Here is a 20007-nt window from a genome sequence, read left to right as displayed (position 1 = left end):
CTGCACGGGCAGGTTTAGCAAAGGTCTCTAATGGGTATTTTCTTTTTCTTAGCCCTGCCCCCGAATTGTCAGACGGCGGGCGTCTGCCTCTGAAGTTAGCAGTGATTTCCTTTCGGGCCTGGCCTTATCTCCGGCTGCACGTTGCCTGTTGGTGACTAATAACACAATAACATTGTCTGGGGCTGGAATAAAGTCGGAGCTGTTTACCCCCACTCTAATAGGGGTTCAATATAAAAAGGCGGCGGAGAGCTGTCCAAGTCAGACGCGCCTCTGCATCTGCGCCAGGCGAACGGGTCCTGCGCCTCCTGCAGTCCCTGCTCGCCACCGCCGCCGCGTGCCCCTGCAGACGCTCCGCTGCCTTCTCTCCTGGCAGGCACTGCCTTTTCTCCCCGTTAAAGGGCACTTGGGCTGAAGGATCGCTTAGAGATCTGAGGAACCCGCAGCGCTTTGAGGGAACTGAAGCTGTTTTTCTTCTTTTTCCTTTGGGTTCAGTTTGAACGGGAGGTTTTTTTATCCTTTTTTTGTCAGAATGGATTATTTGCCCATGATTTTCTCTCTGCTGTTTGTGGCTTTCCAAGGAGCTCCAGAAACAGGTAGGCACGCTCGTTGACTTGTGAGTCTCGGAATTACAAGTTAATGTGTTCTTATTCCCCTTCATGCCTTTCTTGCTTCTATTTTTCCCCATTCTTTTTATGACTGCAGCTTAGAGAGCAAGTGTCTGAGAATTATTGCTGAAAGCTACTTAAGTCTTCTAGTGAAAAATGTAAAAATCCTCTATTGAAAACAATTAGATACAACTGACTATAACATGGCATTAAAATAACTTATTGTTTTAGTATTATTATTCCATTATGTGTTTCCTTGGCTTTTAAAAAATAAGAAGAGTATGGACATACACAATTTAATCAAATGTATGTTTGTAATATATGTGTTTATACAGGTATACAGGACGTATAAGAACTTAAATCTTATTTAAGCACTATTTTAATAGTGTGTTAATTTGTAAAATATTTAAGAATTCCAGTTTGAAGCCAAGGAATTTTATCCAAGTCGTTCAAGCAATATGTGTGCAGTAAAATCACCTGCAGAACAGAAGTCTGTTGACTAACGACCGCCCCCGCCAACCCCCCGCAGGCGGTTTCTGGGTGAAACAGATGTTTTCTTTAAAATTTGTCATCATTGACTTTAGGTTTCTTTTGGCAGGTTTTTGGCACCCAGAACAGTGTGAGCTCTCTTTTCAGTTTTATTCACCTGTCCTGGGAGGCGAGCTAGGATAATTCTTGGCTGCTTAAGGATTTAGGCAGTGCATGTGCATCTGCCCCGGTCCCCCCGTTTTTAGGGTCAGTGCACTTTTTTTGTCTTTTCGTGACCCTGACTAAAGAGAAAGGATGTCAAGGGAATGAAAATCCTGGAATGTGTCTGATCATTTGAAATGTACAAAATTGGGCAGATAAGCTGCATGGCTAAATTGTCAGGAGGAAGAGGCAAGGCAGTAGTGGAGAAGGGGGAGGCAGCAGATCCCACACAAGCCTGATGCCCAGGGATTCAGAATTCAAAACCCACGAAACCTTCCTTCGGTCCCCTGACCTGCTTCTCAGCTCCATCTGAGGTCACTGGTTTCCATGGAGCTACCCTCCTGAATTGAATATTGTATAGTTAATTTCTCTCTCCAATCATTTTCCCCACCTAATTTTGAAAGATATATATCATCTGGGGTACCCTGTGCCCTACACAGGATGTGAAGTGGGTACGTACTCACTAAAAAGAGGGTCATCCTGAATGGGGAAGTAGCCCCAAATTGAGGAATAACAGTGTGATTTCTAGTCTTTAGTCATGTGCCAATGTTAAGCTTCAGCAGACTGTGCTGTCCAACCAAGTTCCTTGTAGAAGTCAACCAGATTTTCAACAGACAGCATTCCAAAGCATTTCCCTGAGCCTGCTTCAAGAGGGGTGGGGGAAATCCCTTTTCAGGTGTTTGTCTCCTCTGCATTTGTATAATCTCCCTGAAGGTGGATAAGCCAAGGGCATGAGGGGGAGGCAAAAGGTGAAGTCATGTTAAGGAGGGAAAAAATAAAGAGCCCTTTTTTCTGTGTTTCTTGCTGATGGCAGGCTGTGTGCTTCATCTGCTTTTATCTGCTCTGCTAGCTCTGACTCTCCTGTGATCCAGCATGTCTCTCAGCCTGTGAGGAGACATCCCGCACTGACCTGCTCTTTCTCTCCCCAGCGGTCTTAGGCGCCGAGCTCAGCACGGTGGGTGGGAACGGCGGGGAGAAACCCACTCCCAGCCCACCCTGGCGGCTCCGCCGGTCCAAGCGCTGCTCCTGCTCGTCCCTGATGGATAAAGAGTGTGTCTACTTCTGCCACCTGGACATCATTTGGGTCAACACTCCTGAGTAAGTCTCTAGAGGGCATCGTAACCCTAGTCATTCATTAGTGCTGGCTTCACCAGGAGCCCAGTTTTAGAGTCTCTTTTCTAGGGACTCTGAAGGTAGCCCTTCTAACAACATCCAAGCGCCTCAGTGGGGACAATTTCCCTCTATTCCTGAAAATAACGACAGCTTGGTTCTTAGCAACCAAGGAGAGGGTCTTCTGAGGCCCGGTAGCTCAGGCTACTCGTGATGGGATAGATAGAAGGAGCTGACGACAAACAGGAAGCTGCTGCACATTTCAAATGAGGAACTTCAGTGAGAGGGCCTCAGGGGGACACTCTCACAGTGGCATCTGATGGGGTTTCGATAAAAATTGCCGAAGTCAGATGTGGGTTAGTGCAACCTGTGCTTCTCGTGGGAGAGTGGAGACTGAGAGGCAGAAGGGATTATACAGAGGGTTAGAATCTCTTAATTTTACTGATAGAAACACCTCGGCTCAAAGTGTTGAAGTCATTCATGCAGGAGTGAGTTTGTAGCAGAGCTAGAACTGGAGCCTGGATTTCCTTTGCTGCTATGTTTTCCCTTTAGAAATGCCCATTTCAGAACCTTAATGGAAATACTATCCATAGGCTTCTCTTTCACCTACAGAGAAGAAAAGCAGTTTTTCCCCTTCTGCCCGGGACACTAGTTCATCGTCTATCAGAAGCAGTCATAAACAAGCACACATTTACTGTGCATACAATGTCCCGTTATGGCAAAGGAGGACAAAAATCCAAACAATATCAAACCAAGCCAAACACCACAAGGAGCCTAATAATTACTAAGGTGATACTTCCAAAGGGAGGACTTTATTTCTTAGATGAGAATGAAAATAGACACATTGGAAATGACTGGAGAACGCTCTGACAATGAGTGCTTCCACAACCGTATGATATCACTGACTGGCAGGAGAAATGTGTGTACATGTGCCTCCTCCTCCCCCAACCACTGGGGGCGGTGGGGGGCTGGTGGCACTTTTAGCAGTATCCTACATGGTTGGAATTGAAAATAGGTTTTAAAAATCCTGTGACTCATGGTTTTGCATTGAAACCTCTTCCCACTGCATACCCACAAATAGTTGTTAACTAAATAGACCATTAGAAAAGGAAGAAAATATAAAGCAGATGCCAAGCAGAGATGTCCTAATTGTTGACAAAAAAGCAATGTTGCTTGTGTCAAGAAGAAACTGAACTTTGTGAAGAGTTGAAATGGAATTCCACTGAATTAGAAAAACTTGTTTTCTCCTGCCTGGATACATAACAGTCAGGGCCATTGATGCACAGGTGTTCCTGGCTGTTGTTACACTTTACCCTCTGAAATGACGCTCCCAAGTGCTATGTGATGAGCTCCTTGCCTGCCCAGTGGAATGGGTGTGCCCATACGTCATTTTAAAGACTATTAATTATGCTAATATAGTTTCTTTCTCTCTTTGGATAATAGGCACGTTGTTCCATATGGACTGGGAAGCCCTAGGTCCAAACGAGCCTTGGAGAATTTACTTCCCACAAAGGCAACAGACCGTGAGAATAGATGCCAATGTGCTAGCCAAAAAGACAAGAAGTGCTGGAATTTTTGCCAAGCAGGAAAAGAACTCAGGTGAGCAGAAACACCTTTGCTTTTTCAATCAGTTTAACAGCCTCATGACCTCCTTCCTGTCATGGTGCTGCCTTCCTGTTTTAGAGAGAGTAGCAGAGACATTGAAAGTCAGGGTAAAGCCGAAGGTAAGATTGCTGAAATGTTTTTCCTTGTGTATTTTAACAGGGCCAAAGACACTATGGAGAAAGGTTGGAATAACCATAAGAAAGGAAAAGACTGTCCCAAGCTTGGGAAAAAGTGTATTTATCAGCAGTTAGTGAGAGGAAGAAAAATCGGAAGTTCAGAAGAACACCTAAGACAAACCAGGTAAGAGGGAAGGAAGAAAAATTAGGTAAAAGGTTCACAAGAGCAACTAGCCCTGGTCAGTGATGCCAGTGGCCTGTTCTGTTCCTCCAGCCCTTCTTACCTGGGCAGGGGAAAGACTTAGAAAACAATAACAGAGGAGATCTACGCATCCTACAGATTAAAAAGAGCAAAAGAATCCCTCTTAAATATTTCCATGAAGCTCTGGAATGCAAACTGATGTCCTCTGTACTTTTAGCACATACCTTTTCATCTACAGGTAGATTTCCCAACCAAAATATATCCAGAGATACCTTTGTCATTTGGTTATATATAGCCTTTACCTCTCTGAGTCAATGCATTTGCCACTTTCCCTGAGAAATCAAAAATCATTTTGGGGAGAGGACATTTAGAAAAAGAATCAAAATGTCATGGATAATCAAATTCTTCAACAAGTAGCAGTTATTCAGATGGTCAAAGGAAAAATAAAGTCATTAGGTAGGGTTGGTAGAATTTAGAACATGCTGTTTTTCAGGTTTATGATCTCTTTTTTTTTTAATAGGGAAATGTATTTGGTGCAGAGCCAATGTCATTCCAAAAAGCTCTCTCTTTTCCTGGTCAGTCATGCGCTGGGACGGAGAAGGGATCTGGATTTGGCAACATCATAGAGTTGCTCTGAGCTGCTCTTTGGTGATAATGCTTCCAAATCCCAAACTTTTTGGAACTCACAAGCTCGAAGGAGGAAACCCACTCTCTGATCTATCACATGTTCTGCTTTTCTCTGTCATGGTCTATGGAAACTTTTCTAGAAATCCAGTGGCAAGAAGTCCTGTGATTAAAGTGTTCTGAGCTCAGGGCAGGCAGTCATGAACTACTTCTGAGTTGTTTATTACTGATTCGTGGGGCAGCCTCAGCTATCGGTTTCTTCATACCTGCCATGAGAGTTTCCATGCTTATGGTTGAAGGCCAGTAATGCTCCCCACGAGATCAGTTTCTGAACGAACGTGGAATTTTGTATGAGTTTTTATTATGCCAACTATTAAATCAACATTACAGTTCTTCCCTCTGTACTTCTCCTGTAAAAAGAAAACATTAGGCCTGCAAATATATGTATATATATATTTTAAAATAATTGCCATAAAGTATTTGCTCTGGGCCTACTGTATGCCTCTTTTCTTTTTTCTTTTTCTCTCTTCTCAACTAAATCACTGTCAATTTATTAAGATGGCCATAACTATTCAAAACCTAGCTGAGTTCCTCAAGGCAGGGTTGCATTGTGGTGAAGGTTGGGTTGGGGCTACAGAAGAAACCAGAACACCTCTAGTTTATTTAAAACTTGTATTTACTGCCCAATTCCCCTTAGACTTGACCATATGACCCCTCTCTCCCATTCTAAGCATAGGGGCCAGCTTTATTTTTACAATGGTAATAGATATCACTTGAGGTTTTATCAAAGAGTTGCGGTGGGTGGTGAAAGTTCACAGCCAGATTCAGGTTTTGTTTGTGCCAGATTCTGATTTTAGATGTTTATCTTGCCAAAGGGTGATTTTTTAAAGATAACATTTGTTTTCTCTTATCTTGCTTTATTAGGACGGAGACCATGAGAAACAGTGTCAAATCATCTTTTCATGATCCCAGGCTGAAAGCCAAGCCCTCCAGAGAGCATTATGTGACCCACAACCGAGCACATTGGTGACAGACCTTCGGGGCCTGTCTGAAGCCATAGCCTCCACGGAGAGCCCTGTGGCCGATTCTGCACTCTCCACCCTGGCTGGGATCAGAGCAGGAGCATCCTCTCTGCTTGTTCCTGACTGGCAAAGGACCAGCGTCCTTGTTCAAAACATTCCAAGAAAGGTTAAGGAGTTCCCCCAAACTGTCTTCATTGGCTTGCATCGGTGGTAACTGCTTTGGTCTCTTCTTTCATCTGGGGATGACCATGGACCTCTCAGAAAGCAGAAATGCACAGTGACATTCGAATTCGGGTGGCATCCTCCAGAAAGAGGAAGGAGATTCCACACCAGGGTGGAGTTTCTGACAAAGGTCCTAAGGGAGTGTTTGTGTCTGACTCAGGCGCCTGGCACATTTCAGGGAGAAACTCCAAAGTCCACGCAAAGATTTTCTAAGGAATGCACAAATTGAAAACATACTCAAAAGACAAACATGCAAGTAAAAAGAAAAAAAAAAAAGACTTTTGTTTAAATTTGTAAAACGCAAAACTGAATGAAACTGTTACTGCCGTAAATCAGGATATGTTTCAAGAATATGAGTCTACCTCACCTATATTGCACTCTGGCAGAAGTATTCCCACATTTAATTATTGCCTCCCCAAACTCTTCCCACCCCTGCTTCCCCTTTCTCCATCCCCCATACTAAATCCTAGCCTCGTAGAAGTCTGGTCTAATGTGTCAGCAGTAGATATAATATTTTCATGGTAATCTACTAGCTCTGATCCATAAGAAAAAAAAAGATCATTAAATCAGGAGATTCCCTATCCTTGATTTTTGGAGACACAATGGCATAGGGTGGTTTATGAAATATATTGAAAAGTAAGTGTTTGTTATGCTTTAAAGCAGTAAAATTATTTTCCTTTATATAACCGGCTAATGAAAGAGGTTGGATTGAATTTTGACGTACTTATTTTTTTATAGATATTTATATTCAAACAATTTATTCCTTATATTTACCATGTTAAATATCTGTTTGGGCAGGCCATATTGGTCTATGTATTTTTAAAATATGTATTTCTAAATGAAATTGAGAACATGCTTTGTTTTGCCTGTCAAGGTAATGACTTTAGAAAATAAATATTTTTTTTTCCTTACTGTACTGATTTTGAATCATTACTGAAATTTCTAAGGAGTGGGCCAAAGTGATTAAGAATTATAAAGGCAAATGGTTAAAGATGGTTTTGTAGAAAAGTGACAATTAAAAGGATATTACAGTCTGAGCTAATTATAGAAAGAATTTTACCTACCTCTTAAATGTTGATTTTACATTGCATTGAGGTAAAAACACAAAACAAAAAAGCAGCTTTAATACCTCTGTCTTCTCTTGGGTAGCAGCCTCCTGCTTCCCCTTCACCTAAAAACTCTCCAGGGACTTCATCCATTAACTTGGCTCAGGCTATTAGGCAGGATTCAACAGTTTAAGCTGATGGTGTGGTGAGAGATGCTTTCTCCGTAGTAATGGACTGAAGGAAGTAATGGCAAGACAACCCCCCAAAACATACCTAATTATACAAAGTTACACACCAGAGTTGCGTTTAGAAAATGGCCTGCTCAGAGCAAGTAGAGGTTTCCAATGGCTTTTTATTTTCTCACATTAAGGAGTTTGTTTTTTAAGGAACATTGAGTACCATTGCTTCTTCGTGATAGCCTAGGACTGGCCATATGCCCATGGAGGTAGAGACACCAGGTACTGATTCTAGGTCATCTGCCACAAAGCACCACTTCCTCTCCACTTTGCCTTGGCTGGCCTTGTCTAATCACTGGAGAGCACAGTATTGCAACTGCAGTATTGCAACTGGTCACTACTAACTGAATTCTCTAAGAGCTTGATCAGCCCTCGAGAATCTTCATTACCCTTTTCTAATAGTGTCTGAAGGAATTCTTGGCATTTAACAAATATTAGCTTGTAGTGATCACTGTTGTCCTAACAGTGACACATCAGAAGGATTTCAAATAACAATCTTCAGGCATGCGTGATCAATGTCCTGGGCAAAGTCTCCGTCCTCATTGATCCTCATTTTTCTCTTTAAGGCACAGTCCAATGTCTTTGGGGAATTGTTTATAAAGTTTACTTTATCGAGTAAACTGTTGCTTAGTGTGTGACTTTCAAGAAAATTGTGAAGGTTTGCCGACGTTGACAAGGTGCTTGGTCTGAACTTGGCCAGTATTTAATCTTGAGCAAACGATTCAATTTCCTTGATCGTGAGTTTTCTCATCTGTTAAACTAAGGGAGTTGGGGGAGTTTATTTCATACCTCTGAGAAAGAGTTTGAGACTGCATAAAGAAGTTGAAGTGGCATGAAAAAAAATTGAAGATCTGAGCTTAGAAGGCATGGATCTAATACATTTTAAGAGGACGTTAGAATGAGACAAGCCACTGAACAAAACAGTCCAAAGGACAACATAGTAAGTCAGAGTGGTAAGAGTTTTGGTTGGCTTGTTCATCAGTCAAACCCTTAAGCCCTCTTTTCCCATGCTTCCTACTTCAGTATCCAGTAGGAAAAATGAAAGGGATGATGTAGACCCTCTAGGGCATGAGGATTTGCAGTAAAATAAGTTGGGAGACTCACAGAAAATTAATATTTTTCAAACATGAAGCAGAAAAATTCAATTATATTACAGGCCACGTCAGCTTGAAGGGTAAACTGATGGGATGGTCTGTCACATTTCTGGCTGTCTTTCCAGTAAAAGCACGGTTTCTGGAAAGCCACTTAGGACAGCTTTCTCTCTTTACACTGATAGCCCAGGTAAGCTTTGATCTCTGAACTCCAGAAACCAGAGAACTCTAGGTGGAATGTGGTGACTTTTGCCAGGGCAGAGGGAACACCTGTTAATGGGTACTTCATTTGCACCACCAGAGATTGGAGTCTTTTTTGATGGGTCCACTGGCTTCGATACTCCCTGTATTCCTGCAAAACACAGCTTGGATGTTGGACTAACCTAGAGCTCCTTCAGGAGAACTCTTGCTGACATTAAGAAAGAGCAACATTTTGTCTTTCCAGGTGAAAATCCAAGGCCCTAAAAGGGAGGTGACTGATCTAAAATCACAGAAGGAACTGTAGCATCTCTGGAGCCTGAACACTTAACTTAAGCATGACTGTTTCAGCCAGAGGGCCCCTGGAGGTCTGCAGAAACAGATGCCCAGGCAAACCTTGCTAGAAGGCTCTGGATACCAAAGGCAAAAATCAGTCTTTATGAAAGCTTTGCCTCCCAGCCTTGTAGACAATCCTTAGCACACCCATCCCCTCAAGAGGAAAGAGAAAAAGAGAAGAAATGTAGGGGAAGAATAAAGGACTAGAAGGAGGCTGACTATCTCATGGCATCGGTAAGTAAATGTCTATAGGATAAAATAGAATATAACTAAGAACTTTTAATTATTATTTTTAGACTTTACTCACCAAAGAATCTATCTGAGTGAAGGGGGAATTCTCTTGGTCAGGTCTTTTTCTTTTTCTTTCTTTTTTTTTCTTTGAGATGGAGTTTTGCTCTTGTTGCCCAGGCTGGAGTGCAATGGTGCAATCTCAGCTCACTGCAACCTCCACCTCCCGGGTTCAAGCGATTCTCCTGCCTCAGCCTCCTGAGTAGCTGGAATTACAGGCATGCACCACCATGCCCGGTTAATTTTGTATTTTTAGTAGAGACGAGGCTTCTCCATGTTGGTCAGGCTGGTCTCGAACTCCTGGCCTCAGGTGATCTGCCCACCTTGGCCTCCCAAAGTCTTGGGATTACAGGAGTGAACCATCACGCCTGGCCCGGTCAGTTCTCTTTTGCTCTACAATGCAAGGCAGTGGTCTGGTGTTTTGTTTTGTTTTGTTTTGTTTTGTTTTGTTTTTTCCTCTGTGTCTAAGGTCTTGAAAATACCTGCTTTCAAATTTAAGTTCTCAATGTGTAAAACACTGCTTTCAAGCCCATGTTCTTAATGGAGTCCCTTCTGCCTTGGCTTTCTCTCACCTTTATTATACTCACAGTTCCTGGGAACCTTGGGTCTGGAGCTCAGAATTTATCTATTGCAAGTGAATATTACACATTTCACAGTAACCTCTTATCTTTGTAGAGAATTTGGTTTCTTGTAGCTTTTCACATCCCTTCTTTCCTTCGACCCCTACCCTCACACAACAATCCTTTTGGGAAATTGGGATCACATCACGTATCCATCTGACAGCCAAGGAAAGAGACATATCGAAAGGGTGAGTGACTCATCCAGAGTCCAACATCAGGCAAATAGCAATACTGGAACCCAGGACCCCTGATCCTTTCTTCTTAAACTCCTCCAGAGCCAAGGGGATACACTGGACCTGCAGGTTTTTGGCTAAGATAGATTATTTCCAGCTTGTGAGTGGAAAGAACTTGTTCTTATTCTCTCAGGAAGATCAAAGCTCCGTATGTACCCTGAGCCCTAGTTTTGAATGTCTCTGTCGTATGATTTTTTGTTTACTGAGTCATTCTTTTTATGACAATGCATGGTTGGCAGAAAACTTGCTAGCATTTACAAAGTTTGCCTCAAATCTGGTGATGAAGCCATGACAACTTCACTGACAACTACTGGCCATCGAGCCAATACATTGGAGGAAACAGTGATGAATGTGATGGCAGCAGCCATCAAATTTCCTCAAATCTTGGGCAGTAATCAGAGAGATCTAGGGCTAGTGCCACTGGCTAGTAAAAAGAGAAGGGCTTAGGCCTTGGAGACAATGGATGATGGAAATGATGGGTCCTAGGGATGACAAGCTGCCCACAGCTCAGAAACGCATCACATCAGGAGTCTGGCATGAAGTTTTGCCCATTTAGAGTCTTCCGAGTTTCGGCACCCTATTCTTATTTTTCACATTCCGAGTCATTCCAGTTCCCTTCTGTGGAAGTTGCTGTGGAAGTATCCAGGGATAATAATCACAATATGAAGCTACCATTGACATGGCATGGGCACTGACCAGTTAGAAAAGGCCGGGACAGAGCTGTGGGGCAGGGGCTCCTGGTGGACTCTGCCTGGGACAGGTGTTCAATCTCCTGATGTTGGCTTGTAGGGGACCTTGTGATCTGGGGCAGGAGCGAGCAGTCAGGGTGGAATTTCCAAGCTTCTTGTTGCTAGGGCTATTTACTAACCAGGGTGAAATCATTTCAGTGTTTTACAAACTGGAGTAGTCTCACTGGGATGTGCTCCTGTGTTTCAGATTTAAAAGTATTGAAACCATTCTCTGCTTGATAAATTATTCTCTTTACAGCTTCGCTGAGTGAGATGACATTATCTTCATGCCCGTGGAGATTTGGCACCAAATCTTTCTGCCCATGCACCTTTGGTGTCCCGCTGCACTGTCATCTCTGGTCAATGCCCCTCTCTCTATATGTTCCCTTCCCTCATGCTCTGGTGCCCTTTGGGAGAAGGAAAAAGACCTTAAGTGTCTTTTATTGAAATAGAAAACGTGTAAAATAAAAAATATTTTACTTTAAATTTTTTTTTATTTTACACGTTTTCTATTTCAATAGCTTTAGTGGTACAAGTGGATTTTAGTTACACGGATGAATTGTACAGTGGTGAAGTCTAGGATTTTAGCACATCTCTTACTCAAGTAGTGTACATTGTACCCAGTAGGTGGTTTTTCAGCCCTTACCCCCTACTATCCTCCCCAACTTCTGGGTCTCCAGTGTTCATTATACCACTCTGTATGCCTTTGTGTACCCATAGCTTAGCTCCTACTTATAAGTGAGAACATGTTGTATTTGATTTTCAACTCCTGAGTTACTTCACTAAGAATAATGACCTCCAGTTCCATCCAAGTTGCTGCAAAAGACATCATTTAGCTCTTTTTTAATGGCTGAAGAGTATTCCATGGTGTATATATACACTACATTTTCTTGGCCTACTCATCAGTTGATGAGCACTTAGGCTGATTCCATATCTTCACAATTGTGAATTGTGCTGTGATAAACACACTCATGCAGGTGTCTTTTTGATGCATTGACTTCTTTTCCTTTGTGTAAATTCCTAGTAGTGGAATCGCTGGATAGAATGGTAGATCTGTTTTTTAGTTCTTTGAGAACTCTCCATACTGTTTTCCACAGAGGGTGTATGAATTTACTTTCTTCTTGGAGATTTTTAGCAGGGCAATTTTATGGTTGCCAAAGTCAAGATCTGCCTTAGACCAGGGGTTCCTAGGGCCCTAGATCTGGAATAGGAAGGAACAAGAGGGATGAGTTGCCTGTAAGATTAAATCTTGCCCTCTTAGATAAATTTGGGACTAGGAAAGGGTGGCCCTATAATTTATTATTTAAACTGGGACATATTTGACAGTACTTGGTGACACTCTTAACAGTTCTCATGGAGCTACACACTGGACTGTTGTGGACAAACTTGGACATATGGTCACCTTAGATCAAAATAAGCCTTGAATCAGTTCAGAACTTCAGAACCACCCCAGCTTCTTGGAAATGCTGGAGCTTGGCACTGTGTAAGCACACTCAATATCTCTATACCTTTAGCTGTGGACCAGGCTGCAGCACAGCACCTCCCCCTTTTCTAGTGCCTACAGCCTCAAGCTCAGAGCTTGGGGCATGATATATCATTCAATAAATGCTTATTCAATGAATGAATAAACACAGAGGTGAGTTCCAGTGTTCAGTAAGAGTGGGGTGAAGGTGATACTCTTCTAGCCAGAATGCGACTAGACAACAGAAGATTTATAAGACCCATTTCCAGGGCTGCCTTTGCAGAATTGATATAGCTGAAATCTTATTTTATTGAGGCTCCACGCTAGTGGTAAATTATTTGACACAATGGGGTATCCTTTCAACTTCTTTCTACTCCAACCCATCCTGCATTTCACCATGATAATAATAACAATAATCTTCTCCAAATGCTTTAGTTATAATTTCAATAAATACAGAGCTAGAAGGAAGTTAAAAATAATTTTTGCTATTACTCCCATCTCAAAAATCTTCCATTGCTACTCTGCCTATACAATAAAAATATGCTATCTACTGAGACAGGCACCAGACTAGGAAGAAAGGTTGGGAAATGTTACAATTTCAGTATTGAGCGTATTAAGTTTTAAATTTGTCACCATGGTGTGAAAGTTGTCAGAATCAAAATGAAATCATCTGTGTTAAAAACTCTGACAAATGGAGCCAGGAACGGTCACAAAAGGAGAATTCTCACGCACAAATGCCTGATAACCAAAGCTATCACAGAATACTTTGCAAAAACCACAATCTTGCACAAAGGCCATCACAACCTTACACAAAAAATACTTCAGTGAAGATATCTGCCCAGCAACTGCTTGTATAGCCTGGGACTGGTGTCACCCTTGTTATTGATCATTGTAGCCAAGGATAATGATCTCAAAACAATGATGTTATCATCCTCATTTTTCCTTTAACGATCTTTGTTTAGCCTTACCTGCTTGAATATGCACATAGTTTACTATGGCATGTGTATTTTCATTGCAATGTCCATCCCTGAATAAATAAAGTTTTATTTTCATTTAGTGATGTATTTGTTTTTTGAAACTGGGTCTGCCTCTGTCACCCAGGCTGGAGTGCAACAGCACAATCACAGCTCACTGTAGCCTTGACCTCCCAGGCTCAAGTGACCCTCCCACCTCAGCCTCCTAAGTAGCTGGGACCACAGGTGTGCAGCACCATGCCCTGCTAATTAAAAAACATTTTTGTAGAGATAGGGTCTCCCTATGTTGCCCAGGCTGGTTTTGAACTCCTGGGCTCGAAAAATCTCGCCTTGGCCTCCCAAAGTGCTGGGATTTCTGGAGCTATTGTGCCCAGCTCAATTTCTTTTAGGGAGTCTCTCTCTGTTATCTAGGTTGACAGTGGTTATCTTCAAATACATCCAACATTTGAGAGAATAGTGTAATAAAGCCAATATACCTAGCATATAGTTTATATAGTTGTTGAGATACGATGGCTGTTGTTTTATCTCTACCTGCATCCTGCCCTCCTTCCTTAAATTACTTTGAAGCCAATCCCAGCTATCATTATTATCTTACCTGTAAATATTTCAGTGTAGACGTAATGAACTTGATATGCTTTGTTCGATCAGGTAAAACGTGAAATAGTCAACTAGATATGTGGGCTAGAGCTTATAGTAGATGAAGAATTCACAATAACAAACGCCTCATGGAACTCACAATAACAGAAGAGACGGTGCATGTTGATAGCTTGTGTTTATGTGGTGCTTACTAATATCCCAGACAGTCTTTTGAGAACTTCCCATGCATCAGCTCCTTTCATTCTTACTAAAACCCAATGAGGTATTTATCCTATGTTGTAGATGAGGAAACTTGAAGACAGAAATTCAGTAGTAACTCATGCAAGGTCAGGCAGCTAGTGAAGAGGTAGGAACCAGGTAACCTCATTCACTATGCTTTTTTGATTAAGAAGAATCCAAAGTGATAAAGGTTACACTATGGGATAATCAAGTCCTATGATGGTATCAAAGTGACAGTGATCAACTCTGCCTGGGGGCAGGGAGGGGAAGTGGTGGTTTCAGGGAAGGTTTCATGTAAAGAAACAGTGAGAAATCAGCCTTGAATTCCTAAGCAGGATACCATTCGAGAAATTTAAAGCTGAATCAAAGGTGTGAAGAAGTCTCAGTAAAATGCTTTGTCGATAGATGACTTGATAAAAAGAACATAACCTAACATGCTCATGTGACTGACTCATAAGAAAAGTGGACAGGTATCTAGACCATTAAAAGATGATTTATCTTGCCATAATTCAATGATGTCGAAAATCTTAAAGCAACACACCAACAATAAGACAGAAATCTCTAATTTTCAAGTGGCAGTGATTGAATTGAAATTTTGGGGTATAACTTTAAAAATAGAAAGAAAGCAACTCTAACAGATTTTGACTGAATTTTCAGAAGTTAACTACATTTGTTAACATTATAATACAATGAAATAATTACACTAAAAATCACAGTACTTACTGAATGTAAGCTTATTTTATAGTTCAAATGTCCTATTGACCTCCTACTCTTTAATGCATGGTCACAAAATTCCTCTCACCATGTCAAGAATTCCCTCTTGATACATGGTTAAGAATAACTTAGGTGTCTTCCTTGTGTTTGAACAACTTGTTCTTTCCATATAACCTCATCGTTTTGCCCTGATCAGTGGCCACAGTACCCCTTGGTTTGGTGAAAGACAAAATGCCCTAGACAATTAAGGAGATGATCTTATTCAGGCTATTAGAATAAGGAAAATGTTCATTAATGAAGACTGTCTCAAGGAAAGGAAGGAAACCTGGGGTTTTATAAAGACAGTAAATGAGGGAGCCACTCTGAATCGCCTGGTAGTCATGAGAGGGATGGAGATGGTCTTTTCTTAACCATGAAGAAAGGTTGGAAAGGAAGAGGTGAGAGCAGGGTGTTTCCTTGCAGTTAGCCATGTCTCAGGACACAAAGAAAGAGGAGATTTGTTGAGGGACACAGGACTCAGATGAAGTTCAACAATACTTGGATACATATTTGACTAAAACAACAGTAAAAAATTTAAAAAGTAAATATAAGAGGTAACATGATTGTAAAGAAGCTTAACTCTTTCCTAAGAAACTCTGTTTTCTTTAATCGACGACATTGTTGTGGTTTGAATGTTTGTATCCCCCAAAAATTCATATGCTGAAATCTAATCACCAAAGTAATGGTATCTGCAGGTGGAGCCTTTGGGAAGTGATTAGGTGATGAGGGCAGAGCCCTCATGAATGGGATTAGTGCCCTTGGAAAAGAGGCCCAAGACAGCTTTCCTGCCCCTTCTACCATGTGAGGACATAGCGAGAAGACATCATGTACGAACCAGGAAGGGGCCCTCATCAGACACTGAATCTCCCAGCGCCTTGGTCTTGGATTTCCCATTTTCCAGAACTGTGGGAAATAAATTTCTATTGTTTGTTAGCCCCCTGGTTTACAGTATTTTGTTACAGTATCCCAAACAGACTAAGACATAAAGTCAGCATAAACCAGGTTATTCTAGTAAGACACAGATACTTTGTTTTCTAGGTAGATTGCACAGAAGATAAAGAATAACCATTTATAATCTTTTATCAAAAGCAAACCAATAATACAAGAAAAAATTCATTTAACAGAAAGAAAACAAAATTTTAGCTTTCTAAAGCTGGTTTTTTTTTTTTTGTTTGTTTGTTTTTTAGACAGAGTCTCACTCTGTTGCCCAGGTTGGAGTGCAGTGGTGTGATCTCAGCTCATTGTCACTGCAACCTCCACCTTCCAGGTTCAAGCGATTCTCATGCCTCAGCCTCCCAAGTAGCTGGGACTACAGGCATCCCCCTCCACACCTGGCTAATTTTTGTAGTTTCAGTAGAGATGGAGTTTCACCATGTTGGCCAGGCTGGTCTCGAACTCCTGACCTCAGGTGATCCACCCACCTCAGCCTCTCAAAATGCTGGGATTACAGGCTTGAGCCACTGTGCCTGGCCTCTAAAGCTGTTTTTGAAAATTTTGTCTGTATATCCATTAAACTTTACCTAACTTTGGCCATGACAAATAAAATTCCTTTTCTGAGACGCTTCTACAGTTTTCTGTGTTCATATGCATCTCTACTAGTGTAACTTCTCAAAGTGCCAGAAATTCATTAATAGATATATACAGATTTTTACCACATAAAATAAGAGACAAATTATATAAACTTAAAGTGATGTTTAGCAATTAATGTTCAGTATTCTACTTTTCTCAGAAATGATCTAGGCAGCTACTGGATATCCATTCATTAACTCAATTTATTATTGGCCCAAGGTTTTATGTTTCCTAAAGACTTTGCAAATTATCTTCAAGCTGACACATTGTATAACTTAATTATTGCTGAAATAAAATTTGTCAAAATAAGTCTTCAAAATTACTTAAACACAAATTTACATTTTTTTCATTTAAACATTTAATAAAAGTGATGCTAGCTTACTCAGTAAATCTGTATAAGTATAACAAAATCTATGCTTATGCAGTATTTAACACTGATAAATTAGAGAAAACTTGGCTGTATTGATTAAATCAAAATATTAAACTAGACTAATTTGCCAAAAACATACCGAAATTACATAAAATTAAATTTCTAAATTCTGAGTTAATTTCTATAAAAATACTTTTGATAGTCTCCACACTAAAAGCATTGGAGGTTCAATTTTCTTAATTTTTCTTAATAAAGGAATATTTAATCTATATAAATGCTGATTCATCTCTAAGTAAGTCAGACTAGAGATTCTTTAAGAGATTTCATAATCTAGCTTATTAATATTATCAGGAGGCAGAAAAATATTACACAATGAGAAGTAAAGGTCTTTCTAAATACAGACATTCTCACAGAGAAAGCTTATAGTTTCATTTCTAAAATTTCAGTCAGATGTCAGACATAAGCCCACAAATACAAAACTTACCAGTCCAGATATTAAATTCCTGGTTGGCATAATATTCTTAATAGATTTGAACTAAAAATAGACAGAAGCAATTCTAGCTAAATTCTGTCACCTTTCACCCAAGAGAGACAATATCTTTACAAACCATCAGCTGCTTACAGAGATCATCAAATGTTTGGACCATGAAACTAAAAGTTGTCACTAGAAATTGAGTAAATGCTCAGGAAAAGTAACAATCAAACCTACTGTGCTACTGATGAATGCAAGTCATATAAGCTGGACTCACCACTGGGTCCCCGAATCTGTAGTCCGGAACACAAAGAGCTCCAGCTGCCTAGATACCCCTGTGGAGTAACAGAGGTCTGAAGTGAGGCCCAATCTATCCAAGTTATTGTACCCAACAGAGGGAGTCCTTGCAAGGAGAATGGGGTAAGAAAGGCAGCCTGCTCAGCACAAATGTATCAGGAAAGTGGCTCAAGTGCAGTAAAATGACTAAGAGTACGGTCATTGTATTCAGATACCCCTGGATTTAAATCATGGGTCCACAGCTTACAAGCCCCTTGGGAAGCTATTTTACCTTCCCAAGTCTTCATCTATTCATCTATAATATGGAGATAATAATACCTACCACACAGTGTGACTGCAGATTACCATTCCATAGGAAACTCTGGAGACCAGCCTTTTATTCATCATACAAACCCTTCGCCATATGACTGTAACTTACTTTTCCTGTTTTTTGTTTGTTTGTTTGAGACAGGGTCCCTCTCTGTTGCCCAGGCTGGACTGCTGTGGCATGAACACAGCTCACTACAGCCTCGACCTTTTGGGCTCAAGCAATCCTCCCACCTCAGCCTCCTGAGTAGCTGGGACTACAGGTGCCCACCACCATGCCCAGCTAATTTTTTTATTTTTTGTAGAGATGGGTCTCACTTTGTTACCCAGGCTGGTCTCAAACTCCTGGCCTCAAATACTCCTTCCGCTTCAGCCTCCCAAAGTGCTGGGATTACAGGTGAGAGTCACCACGCCCAGCCTTCCTGTTTTATCTTCCCCCTACCTGGGCACTGCCGTAGGGGAACATTTCTCAAATTTTGTGTGCAACATAGTTAACCTGAAAAGATTGGCAAAATGAAGATTCCCAGGTCACGAACCCCAGAAATTATGATCCAGTAAATGATAGAACCTAGAAATCTTTGTTTCAGCAAGAACTCGGGTGGTTCAGGTATAGGTGTCTTTAAATTATGTTTCATTTTAAAAATATACCATGTTAGTAGCTGGGCACAGTGGCTCACGCCTGTAATCCCAGCACTTTGGGAGGCTGAGGTAGGTGGATCACAAGGTCAGGAGATAGAGATCATTCTGGCCAAATGTAAAACAATTTTTTTTTTCCAGTAATGAAATGAGCTGCATGTGGAAACCTGAGTTACCAGGCACCATTTTTCTGATTTATTATAATGATGTGTTAGCACCATTTCTTAGAAACTGATATTCCAGAGAGGTGCCCAGTCTTTTATCATGTTTTCATGATGAAACTCCGTCGCTACTAAATATACAAAAATTAGTTGGGCGTGGCAGCGTGCACCTGTAGTCTCAGCTACTCAGGAGGCTGAGGCAGGAGAATCTCTTGAACCAGGGAGATGGAAGTTGCAGAGCCGAGATCGCCCTACTGTACTCCAGCCTGGTGCCAGAGTGAGACTCCATCTCAAATATAGATATATATATACACACATATATATACACATCTATCTATAGATATATATGTATATATAATGTTAGCTGTTCCTCACCCTGGCTGTGAACTTTCTCTCCACCTGGGCTTTTGAAATGCTACTTTCTCAGAGAAGAATGGCTTTTCTTCAAGGTTCTGCTGGTGAACTTTTTTAAAAAATGTGTTTTCTTCTGTGAGGCTTTCTTGGACTTCTCAAGGCAAAAAGGCTGTGTGGTCTCTACTGCGGTGTTTGTTCACAAGTCTGATTCCCCACCTGACAGAGAGTTCTTGTAGGGGAGGAACAGCATCTTTTTTTTTTTTTATCTCTGTGTTCTCAGCATCCAGAGAAGGCACGCTTTGAATGTCTGTTAATTGAAATGACAATCCCAATCCTATATTGCAGGGAGAATGATTGGAATCTCTTCCATACTTGGCTTTAAAGTCATCTACAAGCCTGAACTGAGAGTCTTAGAGAGTTTCAGGCCAGAAGGTACTAAGGGGTTTGTCAAGTCACAGACTGAAGAAAGTATTTGCAATACATATATCTGATAAAAGACTGGGCACCTCTCTGGAATGTCAGTTTCTAAGAAATGGTGCTAACACATCATTATAATAAATCAGAAAAATGGTGCCTGGTAACTCAGACACCTGCTAACTCAGGTTTCCACATGCAACTCCTTTCATTATGGAAAAAAAAAAATTGTTTTACTTTGACCAAAGTAGATGATGCCTTCCAGTATTAAAAAGACATTCCTTCCCAGCATCAACCTATCTCTGTTATTTTTGTACATAAATATGTTACTAGCAGCAACGACAGGCGGCTACCATCTGAGTCCAGCCACTCGACAATCATTTGAAGTCAGCAGGAACAGACGTGCTGAAATCAAAAAAGTCAAGATGAATTGCTCTACCTAGGGAACAAC

General features: G+C 41.1%; 1 protein-coding gene across 1 annotated transcript; it reads left to right on the top strand.

Annotated features, from left to right (window-relative positions):
* Positions 1 to 260: 260 nt before the first annotated feature.
* Positions 261 to 7112, top strand: EDN1 (endothelin 1). The gene is made up of 5 exons (XM_005554027.4): positions 261 to 593; positions 2225 to 2393; positions 3849 to 4004; positions 4170 to 4310; positions 5877 to 7112. The coding sequence occupies exons 1-5, from the start codon at positions 530 to 532 to the stop codon at positions 5980 to 5982; spliced, it is 636 nt and encodes a 211-aa protein (XP_005554084.3). The 5' UTR covers positions 261 to 529; the 3' UTR covers positions 5983 to 7112.
* Positions 7113 to 20007: the final 12895 nt, after the last annotated feature.

The sequence above is a fragment of the Macaca fascicularis genome, chromosome 4 (genome assembly GCF_037993035.2).
Source record: "Macaca fascicularis isolate 582-1 chromosome 4, T2T-MFA8v1.1".
NCBI classification, from domain to species: Eukaryota; Metazoa; Chordata; class Mammalia; order Primates; family Cercopithecidae; genus Macaca; species Macaca fascicularis.
This window is presented reverse-complemented; position numbering and strand designations above follow the sequence as displayed.